Source organism: Schistocerca piceifrons, chromosome X (assembly GCF_021461385.2).
Source record: "Schistocerca piceifrons isolate TAMUIC-IGC-003096 chromosome X, iqSchPice1.1, whole genome shotgun sequence".
Lineage (NCBI taxonomy): Eukaryota > Metazoa > Arthropoda > Insecta > Orthoptera > Acrididae > Schistocerca > Schistocerca piceifrons.
In genome coordinates this window covers 78740589-78768253 of record NC_060149.1, presented here as the reverse complement: position 1 = coordinate 78768253, position 27665 = coordinate 78740589, and the positions used below count along the sequence as shown (strand labels likewise).

The window sequence follows — 27665 nt, the reverse complement described above, 5'->3', positions numbered from 1 at the left end:
CACCTCTGAATTGCTTCTATGTCCTTCTTCAATCCGACGTGGTACGGATTGCAAACACTCAAGCAGCACTCAAGAACAGGTTGAACAATCATCCTAGATGTGGTCTCCTTTACAGGTGAACCATCCTTTCCTAAAATTCTCCCAATAAACTGAAGTTGACCATTCACCTACCCTACCACAGTTCTCACACGCTCATTCCATCTCATATCACTTTGCAATATTACACCCAGACATTTAACTTTTGTGACTGTGTCAATCAGCTCACTATTAATACTGCATCTGGACATTACAGATTTGATCTTCCTAGTCATCTTCATTAACTTACATTTTTGCACATTTAGGGCTAGCTACCATTCATCACACCAAATGGAAATTTTGTCTAAGTCATCTTGTATCTTCCTACAATCAGTCAACTTCAACACCTTACCGTACATCATGACATCATCAGCAAACAACCACAGATTCCTACCTACCCTACCCAGCAGATCATTTATGCATATAGAGCACAACAGCAGGCCTATCACACTTCCCTGGGGCACTCCTGATGATGCCCTTGTTTCTGTTGAATACTTGCCGTCATGGACAACATACTGGGTTCTATTATTTAAGAAGTCTTTGAGCCTTCATATATCTATGAACTTATTCCATATGCTTGTATCTTCATTGACAGCCTGTATTGGGGAACTGTGTGTCAAATGCTTTCTGGATATCTAGTAATATGGAATCTGCCTGTTGCCCTTCACCCATAGTTCTCAGTATATCATGTGAGAAATGGGGAAGCTGAGTTTCACATGAGCAATGCTTTCTAAAACCATGCTGATTCATGGACAGGAGATCCTCAGAAAGTTTACAATATTCAAACAGAGAATTTGTTCAAGAATTGTGCATCAAACAGAAGTTAGGGACATTGATCTGTAATTTTGTGGTTCTGTTCTTTACCCCTTCTTACATACTGGAGTCACCTGTGCTTTTTTCCAGTCACTTGGGACTTCGTGCTGGGTGAGAAATTCATAATAAATGCAAGCTATGTAAGGGACCAATGCCATAGAGTACTCGTTGTAAAATTGCTGGGATTCCATCTGGACCTAGCAATTTGTTTGCTTTCAAATCTTTCAGTTGTTGCTGTATTCCAGGTATGCTTATTACTATGTCACCAATATGGGAGTCTGTCTGATGGTCAAATGATGATATGTTTGTATGATTCTCCTAATTTCTTGAATGTGACATTCAAAACTTTGGCTTTTGTTTTGCTGCCTTTAACTGCCACACCAAACTGGTCAACAAGGGACTGAATGGGAGCCTAAGACCTGTTTAGTGATTTTAAATAAGATCAGAATTTTCTCAGGTTCTCTGCCAGATCTTTTGCTAAGGTGTGACAGTGGTACTTATTGTATGCTCTTCACAGATGCACAAACCACTACTAACATTTGCTTGTTATTTGTGCGTTCCCTTTTGAACCAAGATTACAACAGTATCTGTTTCCTCAGCATCCACTGAATTTTGTTATTAAAACATGATGGGTCTTTCCCATCCTTTATCCACATACTAGGCACATAACTCTCCAGACCATGATTTATAGTCTTCTTAAACTTTGTCCATAATTCCTCTGCATCCATCTTGCTGGAGCTATGTGATACCAATTCACTTTCTAAGTGAGATGCTAATAACTGCTTATCTGCTCTATCTAGCAGAAACACTGTCCTAGCCTTCTTGATTGATTTAGTAACTTTTCTAATCATATAATGGTATCATATAGTGGCATCATGATCACTAATCCTTGTTTTTATACTGACTCTGTCAATAAGTTGCAGCCTATTTATAGCTACAAGGTCTAACATATTTCCATTGCACAGGGCTGCCAAGCTACCTCCTCAAGACAATTTTCAGAAAATTTATTCAAAAGTATTTCACATGACTATCTGTCTCTTCTCTTTATAGTGAATCCATAAACATCCCAGTCTATAATAGACAGGTTAAAGTCACCTCTAACTAGTTTTGCATGATCTGGGTATTTATGCACTATTGACCGTAGACAGCAGAATCGGGTGGCCAGTAAAAACATCCAACAGTTCAGTTTCGACCTCAATAGAGACAAAATTTTTGTCTACTGCAATGAACACTCTCCCTCCTATGGCCCCTAATCTGCCTTTCTGATTTACATTCCATGACTTGCTAAATACCTCAAAGCTTTCCACTTCAGGTTTCAGTCAGCTTTCCGTCCCAAGGATAATTTGATTGTGAGAAGTTTCCTAGAGGGCAGTAAATTTGGGATATTTGTTAGGAATACTTCAACAGTTTACTGATAAAATTGTGGCACTCAAAGTGTCATTATTATGAATGCCATTTGACTTCACTTGCTGCATATCAACTGGCAAGTGTTCATCAGAGCACCTCAAACTACTGCTAGCCTGAAAAACCCTCATGTGCACTCCGCAAGAACTATGTTACCAGAGTAGCTGCTTCCTTTTTTTAGTGCATTATGGTGCTTGTTAGGTGCAATATGGGATACCTTAGGAACATGGCTGCCAAGGGGAGGAAGAAAGCCAGTGTGCACTCTGTGTACATACGGGGTGGAGTAATTCCAGGCATGGAATGGGTCCTTCTGGATGCCATGAAGAGCACATGGTGCAGCCAACTGCAAGTGGTGGCACACATCAGTACAAAACACATGTCTTGTTTTCGATCAGTGCAGATTCTCTCTGGTTTCAAGTGTCTATCTGAAGTGGTAAAAGTTGCCAGTCATCCTTGCAAGATGAAAGCAGAGCTCATCATTTGCAGCATAATCGATGGGACTGATTCCGGATCTCTGGTACAGAGCTGAGTGGAGGGTCTGAATCAGAGGCTCAGATGGATCTGCAACTCTGTAGGCTGCCTTTTGCAACCATTTAGGCTGCCCTCCAAATAGATCAGGAGCCCACTACATGCAGGAGGCAGCTATAAAGGTAGCAGGGGCTGTGGGGCATGTTATGGGTAGTATTTTTATGTTAGTCTTGGGGAAACTGAAACAGGGCTTCAGTCTCCAAGGGTGCAGGTTGGACACAGGAAGAATATACGTCTAGGAACCTCTGGTATAACAGTCGTAAATTATCATAACTGTGTTGGGAAAGTACTCCAAGTGCTAACAGAGAGCACTGATGCTCAAATTGTTATAGGCATTGCATGCTGGATAAAGCCAGAGATAAGTTCAGCCAAAATTTTTGCAAAGGACCTAATGGTGCTCAAAAAGGATAGGATAAATACAACATGGTGGTGGAGTGTTTGTTTCTGTCAGAAGTAGTTTATATTGTGGCGAAATTGAAGTAGATAGTTCTTGTGAGTTAGTATGGCTAGAAATTTATTCTTGACAACTGGAATAAGGTAATAAATCAATCCTTTTGCCAATCTCCCAACTCAGATAATACAATTGCTGAAAGGTTCAAAGGAAACTTGAGTCTAATTTAAAGCATGTACCCAACCCATACAATTATAGTTGCAGGCGACTTCGATTTACCCTCTTTATGTTGGTAAAACTACATGTTTAAATCCAGAAGTACACATAAAACGTCATCCAAAATTATGATAAATGCATTCTCTGAAAATTATTTTGAGCAGTTAGGTCATGAGCCCACTTGAATAGTAAACGGTTGTGAAAAAACACTTTTCCTCCTAGCAACCAATAATCCTGAGCTATGTCAAGATCTCGCAGGGAAAGACTGAAGAGTTAAATTACAAACAACTTAAATTGGAAAGAACACTTAGAAAATGTTGTGGGGAAGGTAGCCAAAGACTGCATTTTATTGGCAGAACACTTAGAAGATGCAACAGATCTACCAAAGAGACTGCCTACACTATGCTTGTCTGTCCTCTTTTGGAATTGTGCTGTATGGTGTGGGATCCTTACCAGATATGATTAATGGAGTACATTGAGAAAGTTCAAAGGAGGGCAGTACATTCTGTATCATCGAGAAATAGGGGAGAGAGTGTCATGGCCATGACACACAATCTGAGGTGGAAATCAGTACAACAAAGGCATTTTTCATCGCAGCAGGATCTTCTCATGAAATTTTAGTACCAACTTTCTCTTCTGAATGTGAAGCTATTTTGTTGATACTCACTTACATAGGAAGAAATGATCATAAAAATAAAACAAAGGAAATCAGAGCTTGCACACAAAGATATGTTTGTTTTTTCTGTGTGCTGTTCAAGAGTGAAATAATAGAGAATAAGTGTGAAGGATGTTTGGTGAACCCTCTGGTAGGAACTTATGTGTGATTTGCAGAGTAACCGTGTACATGTAGAGGTAGGTGGTAACAGTCCAGACAAAAAACTTAAGAAAAGGCTTCCTAACACTTAAATTTTTATTAGATGTTAACAGATGTGTCTTTTTCAGAAATGCTTTTTCAGCATTTTATGTCCTCTCTACTTTGCACATCATCATTTATTTTTATACCAAAATTTCAAAACTCAGTTCCTAATATGATTCCCTCAGCATTGGCAGGTTTGATTTAGCTTCTTTCCATTACCCTCGATTTACTTCTGTTTAGATTAGATCAGATTAGTACTTGTTCCACAGATCATGAATACAACACTTCGTAATGATGTGGAATGTGTCAGTTTAATAAAAGGTGTCTATACAAGATATCACATTACACAAAATATTACATGACACTTTTTTTTCTTTTTGTGGGGGTTGGGGAATTACCCACTTACTACATCCAAAAATTCATCTAATGAGTAGAAGGAGTTGCCATTAAGAAATTCTTTTAATTTCCTTTTAAATGCTAAATGGCTATCTGTCAGACTTTTTGATGCTATTGGGTAAGTGACCCTAGACTTTTGTGGCAGCATAATTTACCCCCTTCTGAGCCAAAGTTAGATTTAACTTTGGGTAGTGAAGATCATCCTTTCTCCTAGTGTTGTAGCCATGTACACTGCTATTACTTTTGAATTCGTTCGGATTGTTAATAACAAATTTCATAAGTGAACATAAATATTGTGAGGCTACAGTGAAGATCTCTAGCTCTTTAAATAAGTGTCTGCAGGATGATCTTGGATGAGCTCCAGCAATTATTCTGATTACATGCTTTTGTGCAATGAACACTCTTTTACTCAATGATGAGTTACCCCAGAATATGATGCCATACAAAAGCAGAGAATGATAATAGGCCTGGTAAGCTAATTTACTCAGCTGTATATTGCCAAAATTTGCAATGACCCTAATAGCATAAGTAGCTGAACTCAAACATTTCAGCATATCCTCAGTGTGTTTTTTCCAGTTCAACCCCTCATCAATGCACACACCTAGAAATTTTGAATATTCTACCTTAGCTACCGATTTCTGATCGAAGTCTATATTTATTAATCGTTTCATTCCATTTACTGTGTGGAACTGTATATACTGTGTTTTGTCAAAGTTTAATGAGAGACCATTTGCAGAGAACCACTTAATGATTTTCTGCAAAACATCATTTACAATTTCACCATTTAATTCTTGTCTGTTGGGTGTGATATTTATAATTTTACCTTCGGTAAAAAGTACCTTGGCAAGTCATTAATATATTAAGAACAGCAGCATATCCATCCTATAACCTATTTTCAAGACACTATCAATTCTATTCAGCTGTTCTTCCAAGTCCTTACCTGTCTCTGACAGAATTACAATGTCACTGACAAACCTCAAATTTTCATTTCTTCTTGTTAAACTTTAATTCCCTCTCCAAATTTCTTCTTATTTTCCTTTTATGCTTGCTCAATGTACAGAGTGAAGAACATAGGAATAGGCTACAACCCTGTCTTAACCATTGCATCCCTTTCATATGCTTCAATTCTTACAACTGCTTTGGTTTCTGTATCACCTGTAAATAAGCTTCCAGTTGCTTTATTCTATTCCTGCTACCTTCCTAATTCCAAAGAGTGTATTTTAGTAAACATGCACAAAAACTTTCTCTAAATTTACAAGTGCTATAAATGTAGCTTTGCCTTTCGTCAACCTATCTTTTAAGATAAGTTATAGAGTCAGTATTGCTTCAGATGTTTGTATATTTTTTGCAGCCCAAACTGCTCTTCCTTCTTCCAGTTTTCTCATTCTTCTGTAAATAATTCATGGTAGTTAAAAAATGGATTTTTTTAACCATGACTTATGAAACTGATAGGTAGGTAATATTTACACCCATCAGTGCCTACTTTCTTAGGCATTGGAATTATCACACTCTGCTTTAAGATTGAGGGTATCTTGCCTGTCTCATATGGTAGAGGGGAGTGTTGTACTTTGGTACACTTTTTAGATCTTTGCCTGTAACAGAAGTTTAATATATTTTCTTATTCCAGTTTTGAATTATGGCATTCAATTTTTGTGTGATGCAGTCTTTTTTCTGAAATTACAAAAATACTATGGAAAATTAAGGTTTTTCCACATGTGATTTGTTGTTGATTTATTGATCCATTTTCATCTACAGCTGCACAATGAGCAAGAGATATTTGGATTTTTACGTTAATATTAACAGTTTTACATATAATATACCTTTGTACATAATAACACACATTAATATATCAATTAATGATTAATACTTAAATAAATGTTGTTATTATGCTATATACAGAAAGTTAAAATATGAATGTTCTTCTGAATGAGACTACATTGGGTTAACATAGAAAAAATTAGTTTTGTAGGTATTCATTTACTGTGTAAAAGCAGTGATCAACCAAGCACAATTTCAATTTAGATTTGAAGTGACCAATGTTTTGTATGTGTTTAATGGTATATGATAAGGCAATGTATAGTTTGATACTAGGATGGATAAGGGTATTTTGAAATAACTTTGTGTTGTCTCTTTGAACATGTACATGCAGTTTTTGTCTTGTATCATAGCTGTGTAATGTGTGATTTTGAATGATGAGTGGTCTTTTTATATGTAAGTTTTGCTTTAAATACATTATATTTTCAAGTGTGTGTGTATATATATATATATATATATATACACACAGGGCGTTTCAAAAAGAAAGAGCAGATTTCAAACATTTATTTCTCAAAAACTACAAATGATAGAAACACAATTCCAACGGTCCTTCACTCAATATGAGTACCAAATGTTACACAACAAATATCAAAACTGTACCTCAATATGAGCACCATTTGTTACACGACAAATATCAAACCGGTATCTCATTTCTTGCCACACACGACGCAACTGGTCTTTAGTTACCGAATTCACGGCCGCAACAATTCGATGTCGTACCTCTTGAAGAGTAGCGGGCATAGGTGGGACATAAACACAGTCCTTTATGTACCCCCACAAATAAAAATCGCAGGGAGTAAGGTCTGGTGACCTGGGAGGCCACAGACGATGACATTGATCTTGTGCTCCTGCTCTTCCAATCCACCGTCCTGGAATGGTGTTATTTAGGTACCGTCGTACAGGTTCAGAGAAGTGTGGTGGGGCGCCATCTTGCATGAAGATGAAGTGATTTGAATCTTCCTGAAGTTGAGGAAATAGCCAGTTTTCTAACATGTCCAGGTAAATGGTTCCTGTGATAGTTTTCTCCATGAAAAAGAAAGGTCCATAAACTTTGTTTACCGAAATTGCACAAAAGACGTTAACCTTTGGTGAGTCTCTTTCATGTTGAATAACGTCCCTCGGAGTTTCACTCGCCCAAATTCGTACGTTATGCCGATTAACTTTACCAGAAATGTGAAACGTTGATTCATCTGAAAAAATTAATCGTTCGGCAAAATTGTCCTCTTCCATGTCCTGTAGAATTGCAGTTGAAAATTCGAACCTTTTGTTGTGGTCGTCAGGACACAATGCTTGCAATAACTGCAGTTTGTACGGCTTCATGTGCAGACGCTTACTCAGAACGCGCCATACCGTTGTTTTAGACATGTTTAGTTCGTGACTTGCCCGTGTCGTGGATTTTCTAGGGCTCCTTTCGTAAGCTGCACGGACACGCTCGACATTTTCATCCGATGTGCGTGGACGACCCGTGCTTTTTCGCTTGCAGATGCAACCATCTTCTACGAATCTGTGATGCCACTCATAAATTTGCTTATGACGAGGCGGCTGTTTGTTGAATTGACGGCGGAATGCACGTTGCACACCAACAATGGACTCTAACTTTGCAAATTGCAGCACACAAAATGATCGTTCCTGTGGTGTCGTCGCCATTTTCCTACAAACAAACGCCAGCGCCACTGCGGATTTGCATGGAACTTCTGCGCGGACCATTGAAAAACTTTGAACCTTTCTCTGAGAAGAAACGTTTGAATTGTGTTTCTATCATTTGTAGTTTTTGAGAAATAAATGTTTGAAATCTGCTCTTTCTTTTTGAAACGCCCTGTATATATGCAAGGAAGTGGCAGGATCATCCTTTTTTGAAACAATGGTCTACTAGATTTGTGATTATCTACCCCTTCCATTATTCTTATAATTCTTTTTTTTAATTTTGAATGTTAAAACATGTTCCAAGGTACAACATGGTCATGTGCCTAGGAACAAATATTCAACTGGCATTTAAAAGTGTTCCAATTGAGAAAATCTTGGCAGTTCTGTTTTTAATAATCTATCCATTACATTAAATCAATGATTAATGAAATCAAATTAAGCAGAAGGATTATCAAAATCCTGTTACATGTTCAATACAGTTTGAAGTAGAAGCTATTGAAAATTAACACAGATTTCCATTTTCAAAAGATGTAAAACTGTTAAGACAAAAGAGAAAGCCAGTTCATTTGCAAGTATCACATGTTCCAAGGGAAATGACCTTCTTCTGTTTCAAGGCACAAGATGGTGCATGACCAACAAAGTATAGCTTAATTCTCCACATGTTACATTAATGAAATATTTACAACTGCTGCACAAAGGACAACCTCATATCTATCAACAACAAAAACTGTACAAAATGGTGGAAACTGCTTAAGGCAGTGTTTAGTGTGCATTCCTTCATGGGATTTTAAAGTCAGTCACTAGACTGAAGTGCTGACCAAAAAACGCCATGGTTTCCTACATACACTATCCTCTAGATACAATCTCTCACCTATACATCCCTATGTTATGTTTAGAGAGCATGTAAATCAATGCATTTCACTTGAGAACAATGACTTCATTATTATTCAACATCTACATCAATACTGCACAATCCAACTTACGGTGCATGGTGGAGGGTAAACCATAGCACTACTAGTCATTTCCTTTCCTGTTCCAGTTGCAGATAGAATGAGGGAAAATGACTGTCTATATGCCTCTGTGTGAGCCTCAATTTCTCATATCTTATGTTAATGGTTCTTACAACAGATCTAACTGCCCACCTCTGCATTGCTTGGATGACTTCATTTAATCTGACCTGTCACAGATCCCAAACAGTCAAACAGTAGTCAAGAATAGGCCACACTAGCATCCATATGCGATCTCATTTTCAAGTGAACCACACTTTCCTAGAATTCTCCCAACGAACTGAAGTCGACCATTCACCTTTCCTACCATAATCCTCACATGCTCATTCCATTTCATATTGCTTTGCAATGTTATACCCAGATATTTAAATGATGTGACTGCATCAAGCAGGACACTATTAATGCTGTATCTGACCATTATGGGTTTGTACAAGCAATGCTTTCTAAATCCATGCTGGTTCATGGATGAAAGCTTCTCAGTCTCGAGAAAATTTACCATATTTGAACAGAGAATATGTTAGATGATTCTGCAGCAAACCAATTTTAGGGATTTTAGGGATTGTGGATCCATTCTTTGCCCCTCTTATACACAGAAATCACCTGCATTTTTTCCAGGTGCTTGGAACTTTGCATTGGGTGAGAGATTTACTGTAAATGCAAGCTAAGTATGGGGCTAATGCCATAGAGTATTCTGAAAAACCAAATTGGGATTCCATACAGATTTGCTAACTTATTTGTTTTCAACTCTTTCTGTTGTTTCTCTATCTAGGCATGCTTATTTCTTGTTTACTTCTCCTGTTTAGTGGCACTGTGATGCCAGCTCACTTTTGTGCAACATGGCAATGCAGTAACTGAATAAGAGGTGCAGTTAGTACAATTTGTAGACACCTCACTTCAGTGTGGCATTTCCTTATTATCTTACAATTTTATTCACACTGGATGGCATTATGTCATGACACTAGATATTGAAATACACACTACTAACACTATTTTGATATGTGGCAAAACACTCTCCAAGATCCTGTGCACTTGTGAATAGTAGAATATGATGAAAGATTCTTAAATATTTTATCTTACGGTGACAGCTACATATCCTAACCTGTATTTTTCATACACTGGTCATCTGATAATGTTTGATGAATGCAAACACTATTGAAAATTTAAGAATTTTTGAACACCAGCTAAGATGATAATTTACACAAATGCAAAAAGTGAATAATTCATTCTGATGGATGTGCAACATTTATATATAATCTCTCTAGTACTGTGTGAATACTTAGAAGAAAAAAGTCTGATTATAGATCTCTGTGTTTTGAAGTAAATGAAATAATACTAACGTTTTGTTATTTCTTAGACATTTCAGGGGTTATTCCCTCTGAGTCACAACTCAAGCCAGGAAGGATTTGTGCTGCTGGCTACATGTCTCACACCTCAGAGTAGAGGCAGACTCTGGCTGAATGTCTCACACCTAGAGGGTCCACCAATAATTGAACCAAATTATCTCTCTCACTCTCATGACATTCCATGCATGATTAAAGGTGCGATGCTTGACAGTAAATGTATATTATCTTTGTAACCATATAATAATAGAATAATTAAATAAATTAAAGAATTTTAATAGTTCTTTATTTAGGTTGTTCATCTGAGAAAAATTCCAACATTTCATAGACACTTTTATTTGGCGATTATGAATTTCAAAGAAAATATCAGTCACTTTAATTTTCTTAAAACAAGTAGCATCCAGTCACCTATATCTCATTCTTTAATTAATTTTAGTTTTAAGTGTCTTTCTTGAATGTGAGTTTAGGTTATGAATCAGAGAATGTATTGAACTTATCTATTTCTCAAATATGAAACAGCTCTGAAGAATACAGTTTCCTTAAGAACAAATATTTCCTAACTTTTGTGGGTACAATCAAGTGTAACTGAAAAAGACAGTGGCAGACTTTTTTCATGATTCTGAAACCAAGATATTTGCCATTTTATGCTTTGACTTCTGAAGCCAAGATATTTGCCATTTTATGCCTTGAATGTCATTCATTCAACCAAAATATGTTCTACATAGCCACCTCCAAGAGATATGGAATTAGTAAATGAATAAATCAGTAGAAAAGCAGTTATTTTCTGTTATATTGGCTGAGTCACACAATTAAATGCTATAACAACTGTGTGAGGAACAAGCAATAGCATTCACTTTTAATTTGTCTTGAATTTCTTGGACATTCTCAATACCCTGTCATACATCACATCAGTCAACCATTTATTAGACTTTTGCTTAGAATACTAAACACCAGTCTGAAAAATTTCAGCTGCAAGAATTATACTAATATATAAAGAAGAATCATTGTTAGGAAAAAATCACGAAAAGTTCTTGACTGATTTACTTCAGTGCTGTGAAAATGTGTGCTTTTGCTTTCTTCCTCTCAGTTGGTTTTAACTATGATATCTTGATTGAATGGGTAAATCAGTTGGGATCATTTGTATACATGGTATGAAAGAGACCTCTTCAGCTGCTGCATCTGTGAGGGTAATAGCTTTAATGACATTACTTCTCATGGTTTTAATAAGCAAATGGGTAGCCTCAAAAAGTTTCAGCCAACTCACATTGCAAAGTTTGATTCTTATCAGAAGTTGATAAGCCATAAATACAACTTTTCTAATAGACAGGTTTTCTGTCAAAACAGACTGTGAGGAAGAAAAAAAGAGACCATTGCAGTGTATATAGTTTTTGTGTATATAATTTTTGTGTAAATTTATATATCACAAAAGCAATATCTGAAGTTGTGCTGAAAAGCAATGCCTCCAAATTTTTTATGTGAAAACTCTTACAATTTTTTAACTAAAACAAATGTTGTTAACATTCTACATCCTTATGCTTCATGGCTACAGATCTGCAGCCCTCTGCTGCTAGATGGCTCTGAATTGTAGTATGTAACATGGTTGCATGTAACCTAACTATGCCACTGCATGAGAAACAGCAAGCTGTAATTGAGTCTTGAATTCAAAGATTCTGGCCACACATGGAGCACCCCATCCTTCAGCATGAAAATGCCAGACAGGAAACGAGTGCTACAATATCTGCAACAATTCGATGCCTTGGGTTCACTGTCATTGATCATCCTTCATATAGTCCCAATTTGGCCCCGTCCAATCTTCATCTGTTTCCAAAACTTAAAGAACTCCTTTGAGGACTTCACTTTGACAGTGATGAAGCAATAGAAGCAGAGGTGAGGTTATGGTTCTGTCAACAAAGTCAAAGATTCCACAGCAATGGTATCAACAAACTGGTTTCTCATTGGGAGGAACGTGTTCATTGCCAGGGTGAACATGGAGAATAAAGATGTAGACTGTTAATAATGTTTGTTTTATTTTAAAACCTTTAAGAGTTTTCACATTAAAAAATTCAGAGGCATTACTTTTCAAGACACCCTTTTATATCTGGGAAACAATTTGTCAAATGATTTAAATGCCCTGCCATCATAGTTAAAAACCAACCCCAAGAAAGAAAATGAAACCACATGTTTCCACAGCACAGCATTTTCTTTCTCTCAGCTGGTTTTAACCAAAAAAAAACTGTTCATTGTTGTTTAAAAATATGTATAGCTTATGTCCATTTGAATGTTTATTAGACTACTGTGTAAAAATTTGAAGTAATTTGGTCAAGAGCTTTTTGAGATCTTTACATTCATATTCTATGTGGTTTATTATAATTTCGAGTTCCATCCATCAGAGTGGACAGAGAGCCAATACTTGCATCCTGTCACAATTCCCAGGGATACTCCATTTTCAGACATATATCTAATTCCCCTACATATTCAGCAATTTTGAAGCATTGCTGGGTTTGCTTGTCATTTATATACAAGAATGAGAAAGGATCTAGTGTTTATCCATGTAGCCGAGCAGTCTAAGACACTGCAGTCATGGACTGTGCGGCTACTCCCGGTGGAGGTTCGAGTCCTCCCTCAGGCATGGGTGTGTGTGTTTGTCCTTAGGATAATTTAGGTTAAGTAGTGTGTAAGCTTAGGGACTGATGACCTTAGCAGTTAAGTCCCATAAGATTTCACACACATTTGTCATTTTGTTTATCCATGTGGTCTACATGTAGTGACTATTCACCACTTTAAAGATGTTGTTTCATTATGTACAATTCCTGGGTTTCTTAATGCAACACTCTACACTGTTTTAGCTAGTAAGTTTGGAAACCATATACCAGCACTTATCTCTGATACCATAATGTTTGAGCTGCTCTTAGGGAGTATTGTGAAATGGTGAAACACTTTTGACAGGTGACAGAAATTAACAGTTGTCAATGAGATTGTTTAGTAATTATAAATATATGTCATACTATCTTTCATATGGAGAAGTCTGACAGTAGTGCCCATTATGGTCTCGAATATAATTTGTATTAACACCTCATCATTATATGTTTCAGGATACCCCTGTCATCATGTCTGTGATATAAACATTAAATATAAGAGAAGAAATGGAATTTAAAGATATTTGTCTTAACAATGTGTAAAGCTGAGAATCATACCTGTCAAAAAAGTCATACACAGTCCTACATTCTTGCAGACCATTAGTGCCCAAACCTGTCATAAAACCATACACAGTCCTACATTCTTGCAGACCTTTAGTGCCCAAACTAATACAAGCAGTGTGACATAGCACGTAGTGCAAAGTAAACAATTATGCCAGTACGTATGCTTATGATGACAGGCTAAACTTTTATATGACAAGGCTTACTGAAAGTTATATTATTTAACTGACATATATGTAAAATTTTGGGTAGGAAAAGACTAAAAAAATTACAATAAAAGAAGCATGTTGAAATAAAGCTGCAGCTGTTACATTTCAGGTTGGAGAGTTGTAGTATACGACTGTCAGAAGATTAAAAGTATAATTATAAAAAATTATGGACAGGAAAGGAACAAGGGCATTTTATTATGCAAAAAGAAACCAAAAAAGTTATTGGTAGTAACAAGTTACACTCATAGCACCAATGTCATCAGTCATTCCATTAAAATATTCCATTCCATTTAAAGAAATGTGGGTAGGAATGGAGCAAGGGCATTTTATTGCAATAAAGAAACTATAACACTTAAGACCAATAATGCGCTACACTCATAGCACCATGGTAATCAGTCAGTCCATTAAAGACGGAAAACATCAACTGTCAGTCATTTTAAACCCATTAACTAATACAATGCCACATCTGTACTAGCCATAAATTTTATAGTTCCTTTATCCTAATAAAATGCCCTCAGTTCGTTCTATGAGGGGTTGACAAGAGAGTTCACTGATGATATTATAGGTATTGATGGGTAGTGGGGATCCAAGACAGCAGAAGGATGTCAGTAAGTTTGATCATTTATGGGTTCAGTGTCTGGAGAGGTTTTCGAGGTGTTGAGGGTAAGCATTTCAATTTAGGAGATGTGGACTGAAACTTAATGACATCCTACTCGCAACTTGGAGTTCCACTACCCATCAACATCTATCCTAACCCAAGTGACCCACCTTGTCAACCCCTCATTGCTTCCAGATATTGCCTTGCAGACCTTTTACATTTGCCACATCCTCCAGAACTCCTGCCCAACATTTCACAAGACCCAGAACTTAAACAAACTCAAAGTATTGTTGTCAACCAAGAACCTCAATCCTACAGAGGTTTCAGTCCTCTCCAAAGGCCTCATCTTCAGCTCCACATGCACGTTCACCCCATGTTGGACTCATCAAAGGCCTAGTCTCCTTCTCCTGAGCCTTAAAGCCGAGACTGTTCTTTGCTACCAGTCCCTCCAACCAAAGCCAACCTGGTCCCAATACAGAACATAACCTCTTCCGGTTCATACCACCATACTACTATACTGCTGTTACCATCTCCCCCCCCCCCCCCTCCCCTCCCACCTAACAACACCCTGGTCACCTACCAGGAATTCCTTACCTCTTGGCTTCACCATCCTTCCATAGGTCGATCTTCAATAACACATATCTCTCAACCGAAGAAAGAACAACCATTTTCAATGTCAAGACAGATCTTGATTTAATCTTTCACCATGCAGACAGAGGTTTTACCACTGTCGTTATGAATCATAGTGACTAGCTGACAGAAGGCTTCTGCCAGCTGTCTGACTCCTCCTCTTACAAGCTCTATCGTAGTGATTCCATCCCAGGAGTCTAACACAACCAGCAATTCCTACTCAAAACCTTAGGTCCACAACAGACACATTTTACTTTATTGGTAAAGCATCATTGATGATCCTGTAAGTATTTTGCTTACATAATACTATTTTTACATTTTGACTCTTACTGAGTAAAAAACAATTTTGCTTTTGACTGTTGAGATTTTGAACATTAAATATGTCACTTTTGTTTCTTTTTACATAACTTTATAGCAGCTGGCTTTGTTCTTGTTGTTAGAAGAGGCTGCAGTGTAAAAATAGCTTGATTTCACTTCCACAATTTAAAGTGAAGTGTGAAAGGAAAAGCTGGGATTATAAAAGGCAAGGGAAGTGAATAGTAGAAGTGAAACCAAACTTTTTTATTGCAGCCTGTGCTAGTACAGAGGGGAAAACCAGTTGCCTTCAAAACAAGTAAAAAGGAGAAAAAACACAGTAAGTAATGTGTAAGAAACACCACATTAGTAAGTAAAACTGTTTTTAACTCTGTAGCATTCAAAATGTAAAGAAACATGTTATGTATGCAAAATATTTGTAGAATCTCCACTTATTATGCTTTTAAACTAATGTGAAACACACATGATGAATAACTTTCTTAATGTGGTTTACATTCCACTGCTGTAGGTGACAGCCTTACAAGCAACCATCACATAAACATTTCTGTGGGTGACAGCCTTCCAGGAAACTATCATATAAATGTACATTTGATAAAAGTTAACCAGTAGCAAAAATAATTTTTAATTTGTTAGCTTTCCTCCCAAGACATTTTGTCTTCCCAGGACTCATAGGAACAGCAAGAGATATAATTCTTACTTCTTTTTATTGTTTATGAGCAAGTATGATATCTATTAAAAAAAGAAAAGAAAAAATAATATTGCAAGCTGCATCTTTCCTTTTCCCTGTAAATCTTTTCAATCTATGACATTTTTCAGTTTTATCTCATCACCACTGTAGTCACTGATTCCTTCTCTCAACAGTTTCTGCACTCTCATCTCATTCTTAGTATTTCCATCTTATTAGTGCTTTACTGTTTTCTACCCATATTTTTGCAAATATTTGTATTTCTGGTCGTGCTGCTATTGCTGGACTGTCATCTTCAGCCTGAGCTTTGACTGTGTATTCTGTTGTGCCACTATTGCCTTTGATGTATGTATATTAATTTGAGTGATTCTCAAGTAATAAATTTGCCAATTTCTGGGATATTCTTCAACAATTCCACGTAAGTTGAATTTTAACTCATTCTGGTTTGTTCCCTTTGTGTATCTCATTTACTGAAAAAAATAGACCTAAGTGTACTGAGAACCATTTATTAATGTTTCAGCTATTAACTTGGCAGAAAAATTAGTGAGGACAAAGGCTTTTCAGAAACTGGGAGCACAACTACACTTGCCAGTTTTATCTGAGTGTAGTAATCTTATACCAGATGTTCGGGATCTCCTTTACCTGGAATGTATCATACGCACAGCAGCTGTAACGGCATATCACCCTGGAGGCACATGCAAAATGGGTAGCCTTCAAGATAATTCTACAGTTGTTGATAATCTCCTCAGGTAAGGAATATAATTTTGGATTGCACTTACTTTAAATATACATATATGGTATTAACACAATTTAATCGATGCCAGAACTTGATTTAAGGTTTATGAAAGGAGGTTCTATACATGAAAATGACCTGGACATGCCAGAAGATTACAGGTTGATTATATTATGGTCAGACAAACATTTTAAACTGCAAAACTATTCAAGGGGCAGATGTGGGTTCTCATCAAAATTTATTGGTTATGAACTGCCAATTAAAACCAAAGAAATTGCAGAAAGGTAGGAATGTCAGGAGATGTGACCTGGAAAATTGGAACGGCCTGAAATTGTTGATAGTTTCAAAGGGAATGTTAGGCAACAAATCACTGAAAAAAGACAATGGAATACAATATAAGAAATATGGGCGGCTATGACAGATGAAATAGTGAAGGCAACAAAGGATCATATAGTGGGATATTTGTATAACATATGTGACATTGAATTTAAGTTGAAAAAAAGAAAACATAAAAATTCAACAAATCAATATGGCAAAATGGAATACAGACTCTAAAAATTAACATTAACAGATAATTCAAACTGTCTAAGCAGGAGTAGTTAATGATAAACATAAGGCCGTAGGAGGATGTGACTATGGGGAAGATAGATGCTGCCTACAGGAAAATTTGAAAAGACATTTGGAGAAAAGAGAAGCAGCTATAGCAGTATGAAACATCCAGATGGCAAGCTAGTAATAAACAAATAAGGGAAAGCTGAAAGTTGGAAGGAAAATATAGAAGGGCTATACAATGAAAATGAACTTGAAGACACTATTACAGAAGAGGAAGTAGGAGGAAGTCATTGAAGATGAGACAGGAGATATGATATTATGAGAATAATTTGACAGAGTACAAGACTCCCCCCTCCCAGTTGAGAAAATAATCATGATAACTTACATCTGTGCCTTGAAATTTGTACTAAGATTGTTGAAGTCTGGACTAGTGAATGACCCTGACAACAAAATGTGACTCTACAATCAGTGTGGTAGATTGTCCTCCACTGTGATTCTACCTTAATAACAGCCACAGTCTCGACACTAAAAAATGTGTAGTGGGAATTAACTTAGATTTATCTAAAGCTTTTGCTACAGTAAATCACAAAATTCTGTTAAACAAGATGGAGGCAATAGGTGTAAGGGGAGTTGTGAAGCAGTAGTTTGAATCTTACCTTCAAGATAGAACATACAAATCAGAAAATCAAGTGGGTCTCAGATGCAAAGAAATTGGAAATAGGTGTCCCACAGGGCAGTGTTCTTGGCCCTTATTATTCTTGCTTTATATAAATGACATAAAAATCCTAATATGTCTACCAAAATAATGTTGTTCGCAGATGACACTAGCATAATTAGAAGTGATGATAAAAAATCATTAACCACCACAACTGATATAGTCCTGAAATATATTCAACATTGATTTAATGCTAATGAGTTAACACTTAATATAAGTAAAATTATATACAGTATGGCAAAGTAACTCAAGATATGGACCTCCAGTTAAAACTAATGGATAAGAAGATAGAGAGTGCACAATCCACAAAGTTTTTGGGCATGCAAATTGATCAAAACTTAAGCTGGAAAGACCATCTCAAGTACTTATCCCACAGGCTCAATTTTGCATTGAGGATATTATCTAGAGTATGCAGTACGGACTATACTAGACTAGTGTATTTTGCTTACTTTCAGCCCATCGTGTCTTACGGCATAGTGTTCTGGGGTAAAACTAAATCAAGCTTAACAGATATCTTCAAATTTCAGAAAAGAGCTATACGAATCATAACACATAACTCTCCAAGAATTCATTGTAGGCCCCATTTCAAAGAACTGCAAATACTCACAATACCATCACTGTATATTTTTAAAAGCATTCTGTGTACAAGAGCACATATGAAAAATCTACGTACAAATGAGGCCTGCCATAATTATAATACTAGAACTCGTAAGAATTTGTATGTAGAAAGGGTAAGGACAACACAAACCCAAAAGCGTGTAAGTTATTTTGGAATAAAACTTTACAATGGTCTGCCAGTGTACATGAAGAAAATAATAGATGAAGTAAAATTTAAGACTGAGCTTAAAAATTACCTTTTAAGCAAAACTTTCTATGATGTAGATGAGTACTTTGATTGTGTGTAAATTTATTGCCAAAAATTTTAATTTATATGTGTAAGTTTGTACTTTTAAAAAATGCCTTGAAAGTGATATTCCATTATTATGTCTGTAGTACTTGTACTAGTATGATAACTTTGTTGTGACAATTCCTACATCATGTAAATCATTTACAGGAAGATAATAAAATGAAAAATGAAATGAAATGGTTGGTTTTGATAGGTCAGCATTAATTAAGCACATGAAGTCCAGCACATTTAGCAATAATAAATAAACAATAAAATAAAGTCAAATAAATTGTGAAACTAAGTGGAGCCATAGTACTAAATAACACAGTCAATACAGTGACAAAGTTAAGCTGAATACACAAGATGAAATATGACAGCCTTGCATAAAATTATTCAGTGTGTTTCAGTTTCCAGCTCAAGGTTAAACATTAAGATTGTAGCCTAGCGCAATTAAGATTGTGTGACATAGTGAATAATATTTGGCACATTCTGCTGTTAAATCAGCTAGCTCAATAACAAAACCAATGTCCAAGTCCTGACTACTGCAAAAACTGGTCAGTGATGTCGCATCACTGTCCGCTAAACTTCATCATGAAATAAATTAACTCTCATGCCATGTTAAAGTTCTCTATGTGTGAAAGCATACATCAGCTGAAAGTAGCATGAAATCATCTAAGCCACTATTTGCTGCTTGAACTCTATTACCCATAAAATTTTAGTGTTGGTTTGGCAAGGCTGTCCTGCCACTCAAAAACTAAGTTAATTTCCCAGCTGAGCAATACCCAGACTTACCATCAGCTCTCCATGCACACAGGCTGACTGCCCACAACTGGCTGACTACGAAAAAAGACCCCAAGACACAGTAGCACCACCTATTTAACACGTCAGAATCAATACCACAGTAGTAATGTTCATGATTTGTTATAAAAATATTGTTACAATGACAATCATTAAATAAAAATTGTTCTTCTTATAGCTAAATATTTTGAAATGAATAATTTCTCATGTTGGTCACTTTTTGACTGTACAAAACATTCTAGTCTACATATTATAGTGAATATTAATGGAAACATAATATGATGATATCACAGATACTTGTAAAACAATGAAATACAAGAAATATTTATATATGCACTAAAGTCTCATATTAATAGAGAATGCATATTCTTGGTTTTCGTGTAGCCTGCACCAAATCTGAATTATAGTCGATTTAATTGGTGACCTGTTTAAATTAGATAATGCAATGCTAATTTTGGAACAGAAATATTGTACATACCTAAAGACAAATACATTTAAGATAAGTATAAAGGTGTAAGTAACACATGTTAACATCTTGATACACATTGCTGTGGAGTACATTGAGCTCTAGACAATGTAATTGAGTACTGTTCATCAAAAATATCATTACTCTAGATCAAGTTAAGTTACAGATAAACTAGGTTAGTATGTGTTTATTGTACAGTCCATTTCCAGTTTAACAAATCATTTACACATGTGGCAGCAATTGTTTGCCAGTTGTATAATTTAAAGTGTTTTTTGACCATTGTTAATAAAAATCAGTTTCAATCAAAAACTAGTGTTTGCACAGTTTCTTGAGGTGCTGCATTGAACTCGTGATGCAAAGGTGCGTAATTTGATGTCCCCATTCATTACATAGGTCCACTGGATGAGATGTCAGTATTTTTGTGTGCAATATTTCTGACTAATATTTTCCAAGTGACACTTTTGACAGTTCAACAATGCATCTGTCACTTACTCACTCACCAACCCTTTTTGGGATTTTTTATTCCTTCACATGTGGCTACCTGCCTTTTGCCCTCAGTACTCAGCCCTGCCATGCTTAAATCACTTTACTTCATCATTGTGTTAAAGCTTCACACTGTGCTTGCAGGCTGAGCAAAAAGCCAACTGGGCCTGTAAACTCACAACAGCACTAAAAGACAAGTTGAAACAACACCTTTGTAGTGGAAGGCATTGCTTCAGAACTGTTGAGGTCCTTGAGAGATCCAACCTTGATAAAACTATTCCACCTGAGCAAGAGATATGAGACTAGTGAAATGCCCTCAGATTTCAAGAAGAATGTAATAATTGCAATTCCAAAGAAAATAGGTGTGAATACTACCATACTATCCATAATGATAAGTGCAAAATATTTCTTGATAAATTTATATCCCTTTTTGAACATTGTTTTCCAACAAAAAGCCGTGCGGTTAAAGGCGCTGCAGTCTGGAACCGCGAGACCACTACGGTCACAGGTTCGAATCCTGCCTCGGGCATGGATGTTTGTGATGTCCTTAGGTTAGTTAGGTTTAACTAGTTCTAAGTTCTAGGGGACTAATGACCTCAGCAGTTGAGTCCCATAGTGCTCAGAGCCATTTGAACCAGCCATCCAACGAAAATTACTAAGTGTAACACCACACACTTTTCAAAGAAACCTTGGATTCCTACAGGTATTAAAGTGTCTTCAGAAACAAAAAGAAAACTATATGAGACAGCAAGAACTAGTAAATATCCAGAAGTAGTTTTACACTATAAAAATTACTGTAACACACTGAGAAAATTTGTAAGGAAATCAAGATATATGTATATTAGAGAAGAAATTAACAACTCTGGAAATAAAATCAAATAAATATGGAATGTTGTTAGAAGGGACACAGGAAAAGTAACCACTGGGATAGGTAATATTACTATTAAAGAGAATGAGACCATTCTAACCAACAGTACACAAGTAGCTAATGTCTTTAACAACCATTTATTAAGTGTAGGAGAAAAAATTGGTGAGAATAGATCAAAAGAAAAAGACAGGCAGTACAAGGAAGAGTCAGTTTTGAAACATTTTAGTCAGATTAAGTTTCACCTAACAACCTCTTGTGAAATAAGTAAAATCATTAAATCTTTGAAAAATGAAAGTTCTGTTGGAGTAGACGACATCTCTAATAAGATATTAAAACAATGTGGAGCAATTACAGCTAATGTTCTGAGTCACATATGTAATGCATCACTAAACCAAGGTATTTTCCCAGACAGAATAAAATATGCCATTTTCAGGCCTCTCTACAAAAAGGGCGACACCACAGATGTCAATTATTATCAGCCAGTATCCTTTCTTACAGCATTCTCAAAAATCTTCGAGAAAGTAATGTACTCAAGAGTGGTTAGCTATCTCAATACTAATGGGATACTTAGTAAATCACAGTTCGGATTTCAAAAATGCTGTTCCACTGAGACAGCAATATACAATTTCACTGCCCACATAATAGAGTCTTTAAATAGTAAAATGTCACCAATAGGAATTTTCTGTGACTTGCCCAAAGCGTTTGATTGTGTGAACCATGACATTATGTTACAGAAATTATAATTCTATGGTATAAATAGAATAGCGTGTGAGTGGTTTAAGTCATACCTACAGACAGGAAACAAAAATCAAAATATCCATGGGTGTACTGCCGGTCTACAGTGTCCAACGGGCACAATATTTCTGCAATCAAACATATCACCATCATTAGGTGAACTGACGGACTGAGCTCCTGTGAACGTGCCGGCACAGAGATCCGTACGCTATGGCTGCCCAGGGGGAACTGGGTTCGGTTACGGCGGCAGCCAATTTAAATACCCTCCGCCCACGGCGCGCTCTCCCCACCATCCGCGCCCCGCACCACGGTCGCGCCGTGGAACAGATTGCGACATCATCTGAGATGACGTCGGTGTGATGGCTCTGTCCGCCGTGGTCGTCACAACTATACGTTTGCTCTATTTACTCTTGATTAACCCAATCGACAGTGTAGAGAATACTAAGTTTTTTGGTGTACATATAGATCAGAATCTTAATTGGAAAATTCATATTTTGGATCTCCTAAAGCGACTATATTCAGCAACTTATGCGATCTGAATAATTGCCAATTTTGAGGATATAGAAATTAGTAAGCTAACATACTTCGCATACTTTCACTCTCTGATGTCAATCTGAATAATATTTTGGAGTAACTCAACATTTAGACAAAATGTATTCACTGCTCAAAAGAAAGTGGTTAGAATAATGTGTGGGGTTCATAGTCGCACATCTTGTAGGCATCTTTTTAAATGATTGGGAATTCTTACAACAGCCTCACAATACATCTACTCACTAACAAAATTTGTTCTCAACAACATGGACCAGTTTAAAAACAACAGTGATATTCAACATTATAATACCAGAAAAAAGAAAGACTTATACTATCCTTTGCTCAACCTATCTTTGGCACAGAAAGGGGTAAAATATGTTGCTATAAAAATTTTTGGCAAATTACCAGATGAAATAAGGTGTCTGACAGACAACAGTAATAGCTTCAGAAATAAATTTAAATCATATCTCCTTGACAACTCCTTCTATTCCATAGATGAATTCTTGAAAAGGAATAAATAAATATATAAATATAGTATATGTATTTTGTGCCATTTAGGGGAATGGGGTAAATAATAGAAATATTAATCTTTAACTCTGTATTGTAATATGTATATATTAAAAAATTTTACTTCATTTGTTCATTTCTTATGTACTTAACATATTCCACTTCATGACGGCTACTATACTGTGCGATTGGTCAATGAAACATGCAACCAGCCAACTAACTAACTAATTAACTAATAAGTCATGGTTTCAGAAATACTCACATAAATTATTTACAGAAGACAGAAAAGCCAACCTTGAAGAATACTTGACTCTATGACATGTCTTAATGGATAGATTGAAGAAAATCAAATAATGTTTATAGCATTTGTAGATTTAGAGAAAGCTGTCAACAATGTTGATTGAAATATATGCTTTGAAATTCTGGAGGCAACAGGCATAAAATACAGGGATTGAAAGGTTAGCTACAATTCATATAGAAATGAGACTGCAGTTATAAGACACAAAAGTCAAGCACCTCGAGACAACATTTCGGAAAAATGGGCACAATCAGAAGCAAATAAGACACACACTCAGACAGACTGCACCAAGAGAACAAGAAGAAGAAACAGAAGAACACAAGTCATTGGCATGCGTTCCGTTAGTCAGAAACACCTCAAGAAAAATTGGTAGAATCCTGGGGAAACACAATGTGAAATGTGTATTCTGACCTCCTGAAAAAATCTTGACTCTACTGGGTTCAGCAAAAGATGACCTAGGCCTTTGAAAATGGGTGTTTATCAAATTCCCTGTTAGTGTGGAAAATCATACACTGGGGAGACAATCCGCGCTGTAGAAGAGAGGTGCAGCAAACATAAGCACCATAACAAATTACACCAGGCCACTAAATCAGCCTTGGCTGACCATTGTATAAAGACTGGCCATACTATGGACTATGGAAAAACAAAAATACTCTCTCAATCCTCCTACTTCCGGGACTGTGTAACTAAAGAGGCCATCAAAATCCAACTACATCAGCTTAGTCAGGCTTGGAACCCTGCACTCAGCCTGGAGAAAAAGATGTGGTCCCAGAGATCGAGGACCACCCCCGATGGCAGCAGCAGGGAGACTGCAGGCCCCAGTTCAGACCCAGGCCCCGCTTCCCCCACCACCTCCAGTAGCTGCCGTGCTGGCCACACCAAAAACACCAGGAGAGGAACGGTGGAGGGGGTAATGGCTAGTATATACAGGGCACCGAGAGGAATGGCACAGCATTTGTCAGGAACCATCTGAAGATGGCAGCGTGTACATCTGCTAAAATATTGTGGAGAAATTATGACACTATCCAATTGGATACCTGAGAACTGTTCAAATTCTGCATGCTGCCTATTGATCCAGCTATGTATTTTTGTTCTTATCAATGCCTTAGTGATGCTGTGGACAGGTTCTTGTCCAACAGATATAGTCATTATTCCTGTCCTAGCCAGCCTATCAACTTGTTCTTTGCCACTAATTCCTAAGTGACAAGGGACTGATAGCAGCTTTCTCCTAGCCACACAAGGGCTTCATGACATTCTGCAATGATATTGGATCTTCTTTCTGGGGCTGATAGAGATTTCAGAGCTGCTTGGCTGTTTGAATGAATGTAGATGCTATGATGCTCATAGCATTTATGCAGATTCTCCTTCTGTGCAAACTCTGATAGCAAATATTTTCACTTGGAATACTGTGGCCAGCTTCCCTAGAGAGACTGTGATCTCTAGTTTAGGCTGTACCTTGTAGAACCCTGTCATAGCATCTTCATCTGTTTTCAACCATCAGTTAACCAGACTATGTTGCCTGAATGGCATTGTCATTCATTCTTCCACTGTTCCCTACTTCCAGTTGCTACCCTGAAAGGTTTATTGATGCAGCTGGAAATTATTGTATAGTCACTTACAATTCATATATTTACCACATTCATTAAGTTACCTTCCATTAGGAATGTGGGTGTGCTCAACTGTGATACAACTTTCAAATGATAGAGTACAGCAATCAGTATTGAAGGAACTGTGACAGCAGACTGAACAAGAGATGAACGATGAACTAGGACATGCATTGATACCATGAAATAGTGCCCTGGTAATGGCTAGGCACTAGCTGAAATCTAGATTTGCCTAATAAAACCTGAAAGAAAAGGACAACTGCTTGCTGTGCTGTATCTTTTGAAATTTTCCACATTTATTGTATTTGTGTGGGATTCTGAACATCATAAGGGTTTCCAGTTTTTAACCTGTATGCCCCTTCTGCTGGCTCCATTGTAACCCAAAGGTGTAATGGGGGCATCCCAGTGTGATCTCCATCTCAGCAATGGTGTGCTGCTAATTCCACCTGTTATGGCTAGGCAGGCCAATCATGGACCTTTTCGAGGTCCTTAGCAACCACCTTCTATTCTACTTTATTCCACTACACTGTAGCCTCATAATTTATCATAGGTCTTGTTACAGAGGTGTATATTTAGTATATGCTCCTGAGGCTTAGACCTAATTTTTACCAAAGTTCCTTCTAGTTCACATGAGAGCACCTTTTGCCTTGGAACATACATTCCTTATGTGAGAGATCCATAATAGTTTCATACCTAGGATCAGCCCTAGATACTTCACTATGCCCTCTACTGTAGAATTTCATCAAGGAGCTTAAAATTGCAGTATGTGCCTGGATATGCTTCCTCATGAATGGCACTACAACAGTTTTCCTGGGACTCACACAAGAGCCTGTTTCCTGCACAAGCTTTTACACAATGTTCAGAGTACAGTGTAGCATTGTTCTGATGATACTTGTAAATTTGCCTGCCATGTATTACTATGACTAAATTGTCTGCATATCCTTAAGAAAAATAACCTCAACCATTAAACTCTTTCATGAGTAGTGGGAGCAGACTCCCTCTTTGTGGACACCCTAAGGTGTTGCTGATCACCATTTTCTCATTCATCATGGTAGCTTCTAGCTTTCATCTACTCAGCATTGTCTTAATTCACCTCCATATACTGGTCTTAATGCCATGCTCTTCTGCACCTCTAAACATGTATTTGAGAATCATATTTCTAAAAGCCCCCTTGATATCCAGGAAAATACAGAAAGCAATTTCTTGAGTGTGTAGAGCTTTTCCCACCTTTGCAACAAGTTGGTGAAGTGCTGTTTCCCATAATTTACCTTGTTACTATGCATGTTGGTTTTCATGTAGAGGAACCTCAGTTAACCATCTTTCCCTAATGTATACATAACAAGATTTTCAGACGTCTTTATAAGAAAGTAGGACTGAGTGATTGGTCTCATGTCCTTGGCATGATCACTCCTAACCTGGATTTGGAGTGGAAATAACCTTCATTGTTCTACAAGCATTTGGTGTGACTCCTGCTGCTAGACTGTCTTTGAACAGTCTGCATAGGAGTATGACTAATACCTCATCTGCTTGTTGCACTAGAACCAGAAAGATTCTTTCTGCACCTGGTGACTGGAACAGTTGAAATGTTCCCACCATCCACGACATTTTCTTCGTATCAACACATTGTCTTGCAGATTCAAAGCTCTTCCATTGGTTACATGTAAATCAGTGCCTCACAGGCTCACAGGGACTGAATCTTAGTCTGTGTTATCTGTTGGAGTGCACTGAGGGAAGTAAGTCTTGAGGAGTACATCTAGTGTCACATGTGCGGTCCTTGTATACCTACAACCTTCCTTATAGTGCCTCCTGGATTTGTTGGTATTTTTGTGAGGATTCCTTACTCATGCTATTTCATCCTAACCATGAATGAAATTACATTCCTCGCATAAATGCATTCTGGGATTTTGTAGCATAAATAAGCTTGTCCCCAGTTCCTTTGAGACCTCGTATGCCCTGTAAAGATAAACAGGATTCCTGGATCAGGGTCATGTCCAATTACTATCTTCCAAGAAAATAACTCAAGGTGGCAGTTGTGCTCTTACTGTGTTTCATTTTATCTTCAACACTTCCAGCCACAATCTTACTACCATAGTCACCACCAATATCCTTACTTACCCTTATGGTAATCTGCAAGAACCCTAAATACAGTTTCAGGTGCTGTTCTGGCATTGCCACTGGGTACTCCTCACTGACTTCCACCGGTTTCAGCATTACACACAATCCTCTGGTTGATTACCTCCCAATTCTCTGTCAAGACCTTATGATTCTGAACCCATACTTTCTCAAACAGATTATTTAGACAAGTGTTCTTAAAAAGTTTCAATACCCAAATTGACATCTTCATGGTCTTAAAGAGTTCAGCTGTTGTCT

General features: G+C 37.0%; 1 protein-coding gene across 4 annotated transcripts in view; it reads left to right on the top strand.

The window, feature by feature from the left end:
- The window catches only part of LOC124722032 (neither inactivation nor afterpotential protein G-like), a 271109-nt gene that overhangs the window by 213152 nt on the left and 30292 nt on the right, over nucleotides 1-27665 (top strand). For all 4 annotated transcript variants that reach the window (XM_047247220.1, XM_047247222.1, XM_047247221.1 and 1 more), the window contains 2 exons: nucleotides 10500-10683; nucleotides 16640-16868. In XM_047247220.1, coding sequence (XP_047103176.1) covers nucleotides 10500-10683; nucleotides 16640-16868 — 413 coding nt within the window. The remainder of the gene's footprint in view (nucleotides 1-10499; nucleotides 10684-16639; nucleotides 16869-27665) is intronic.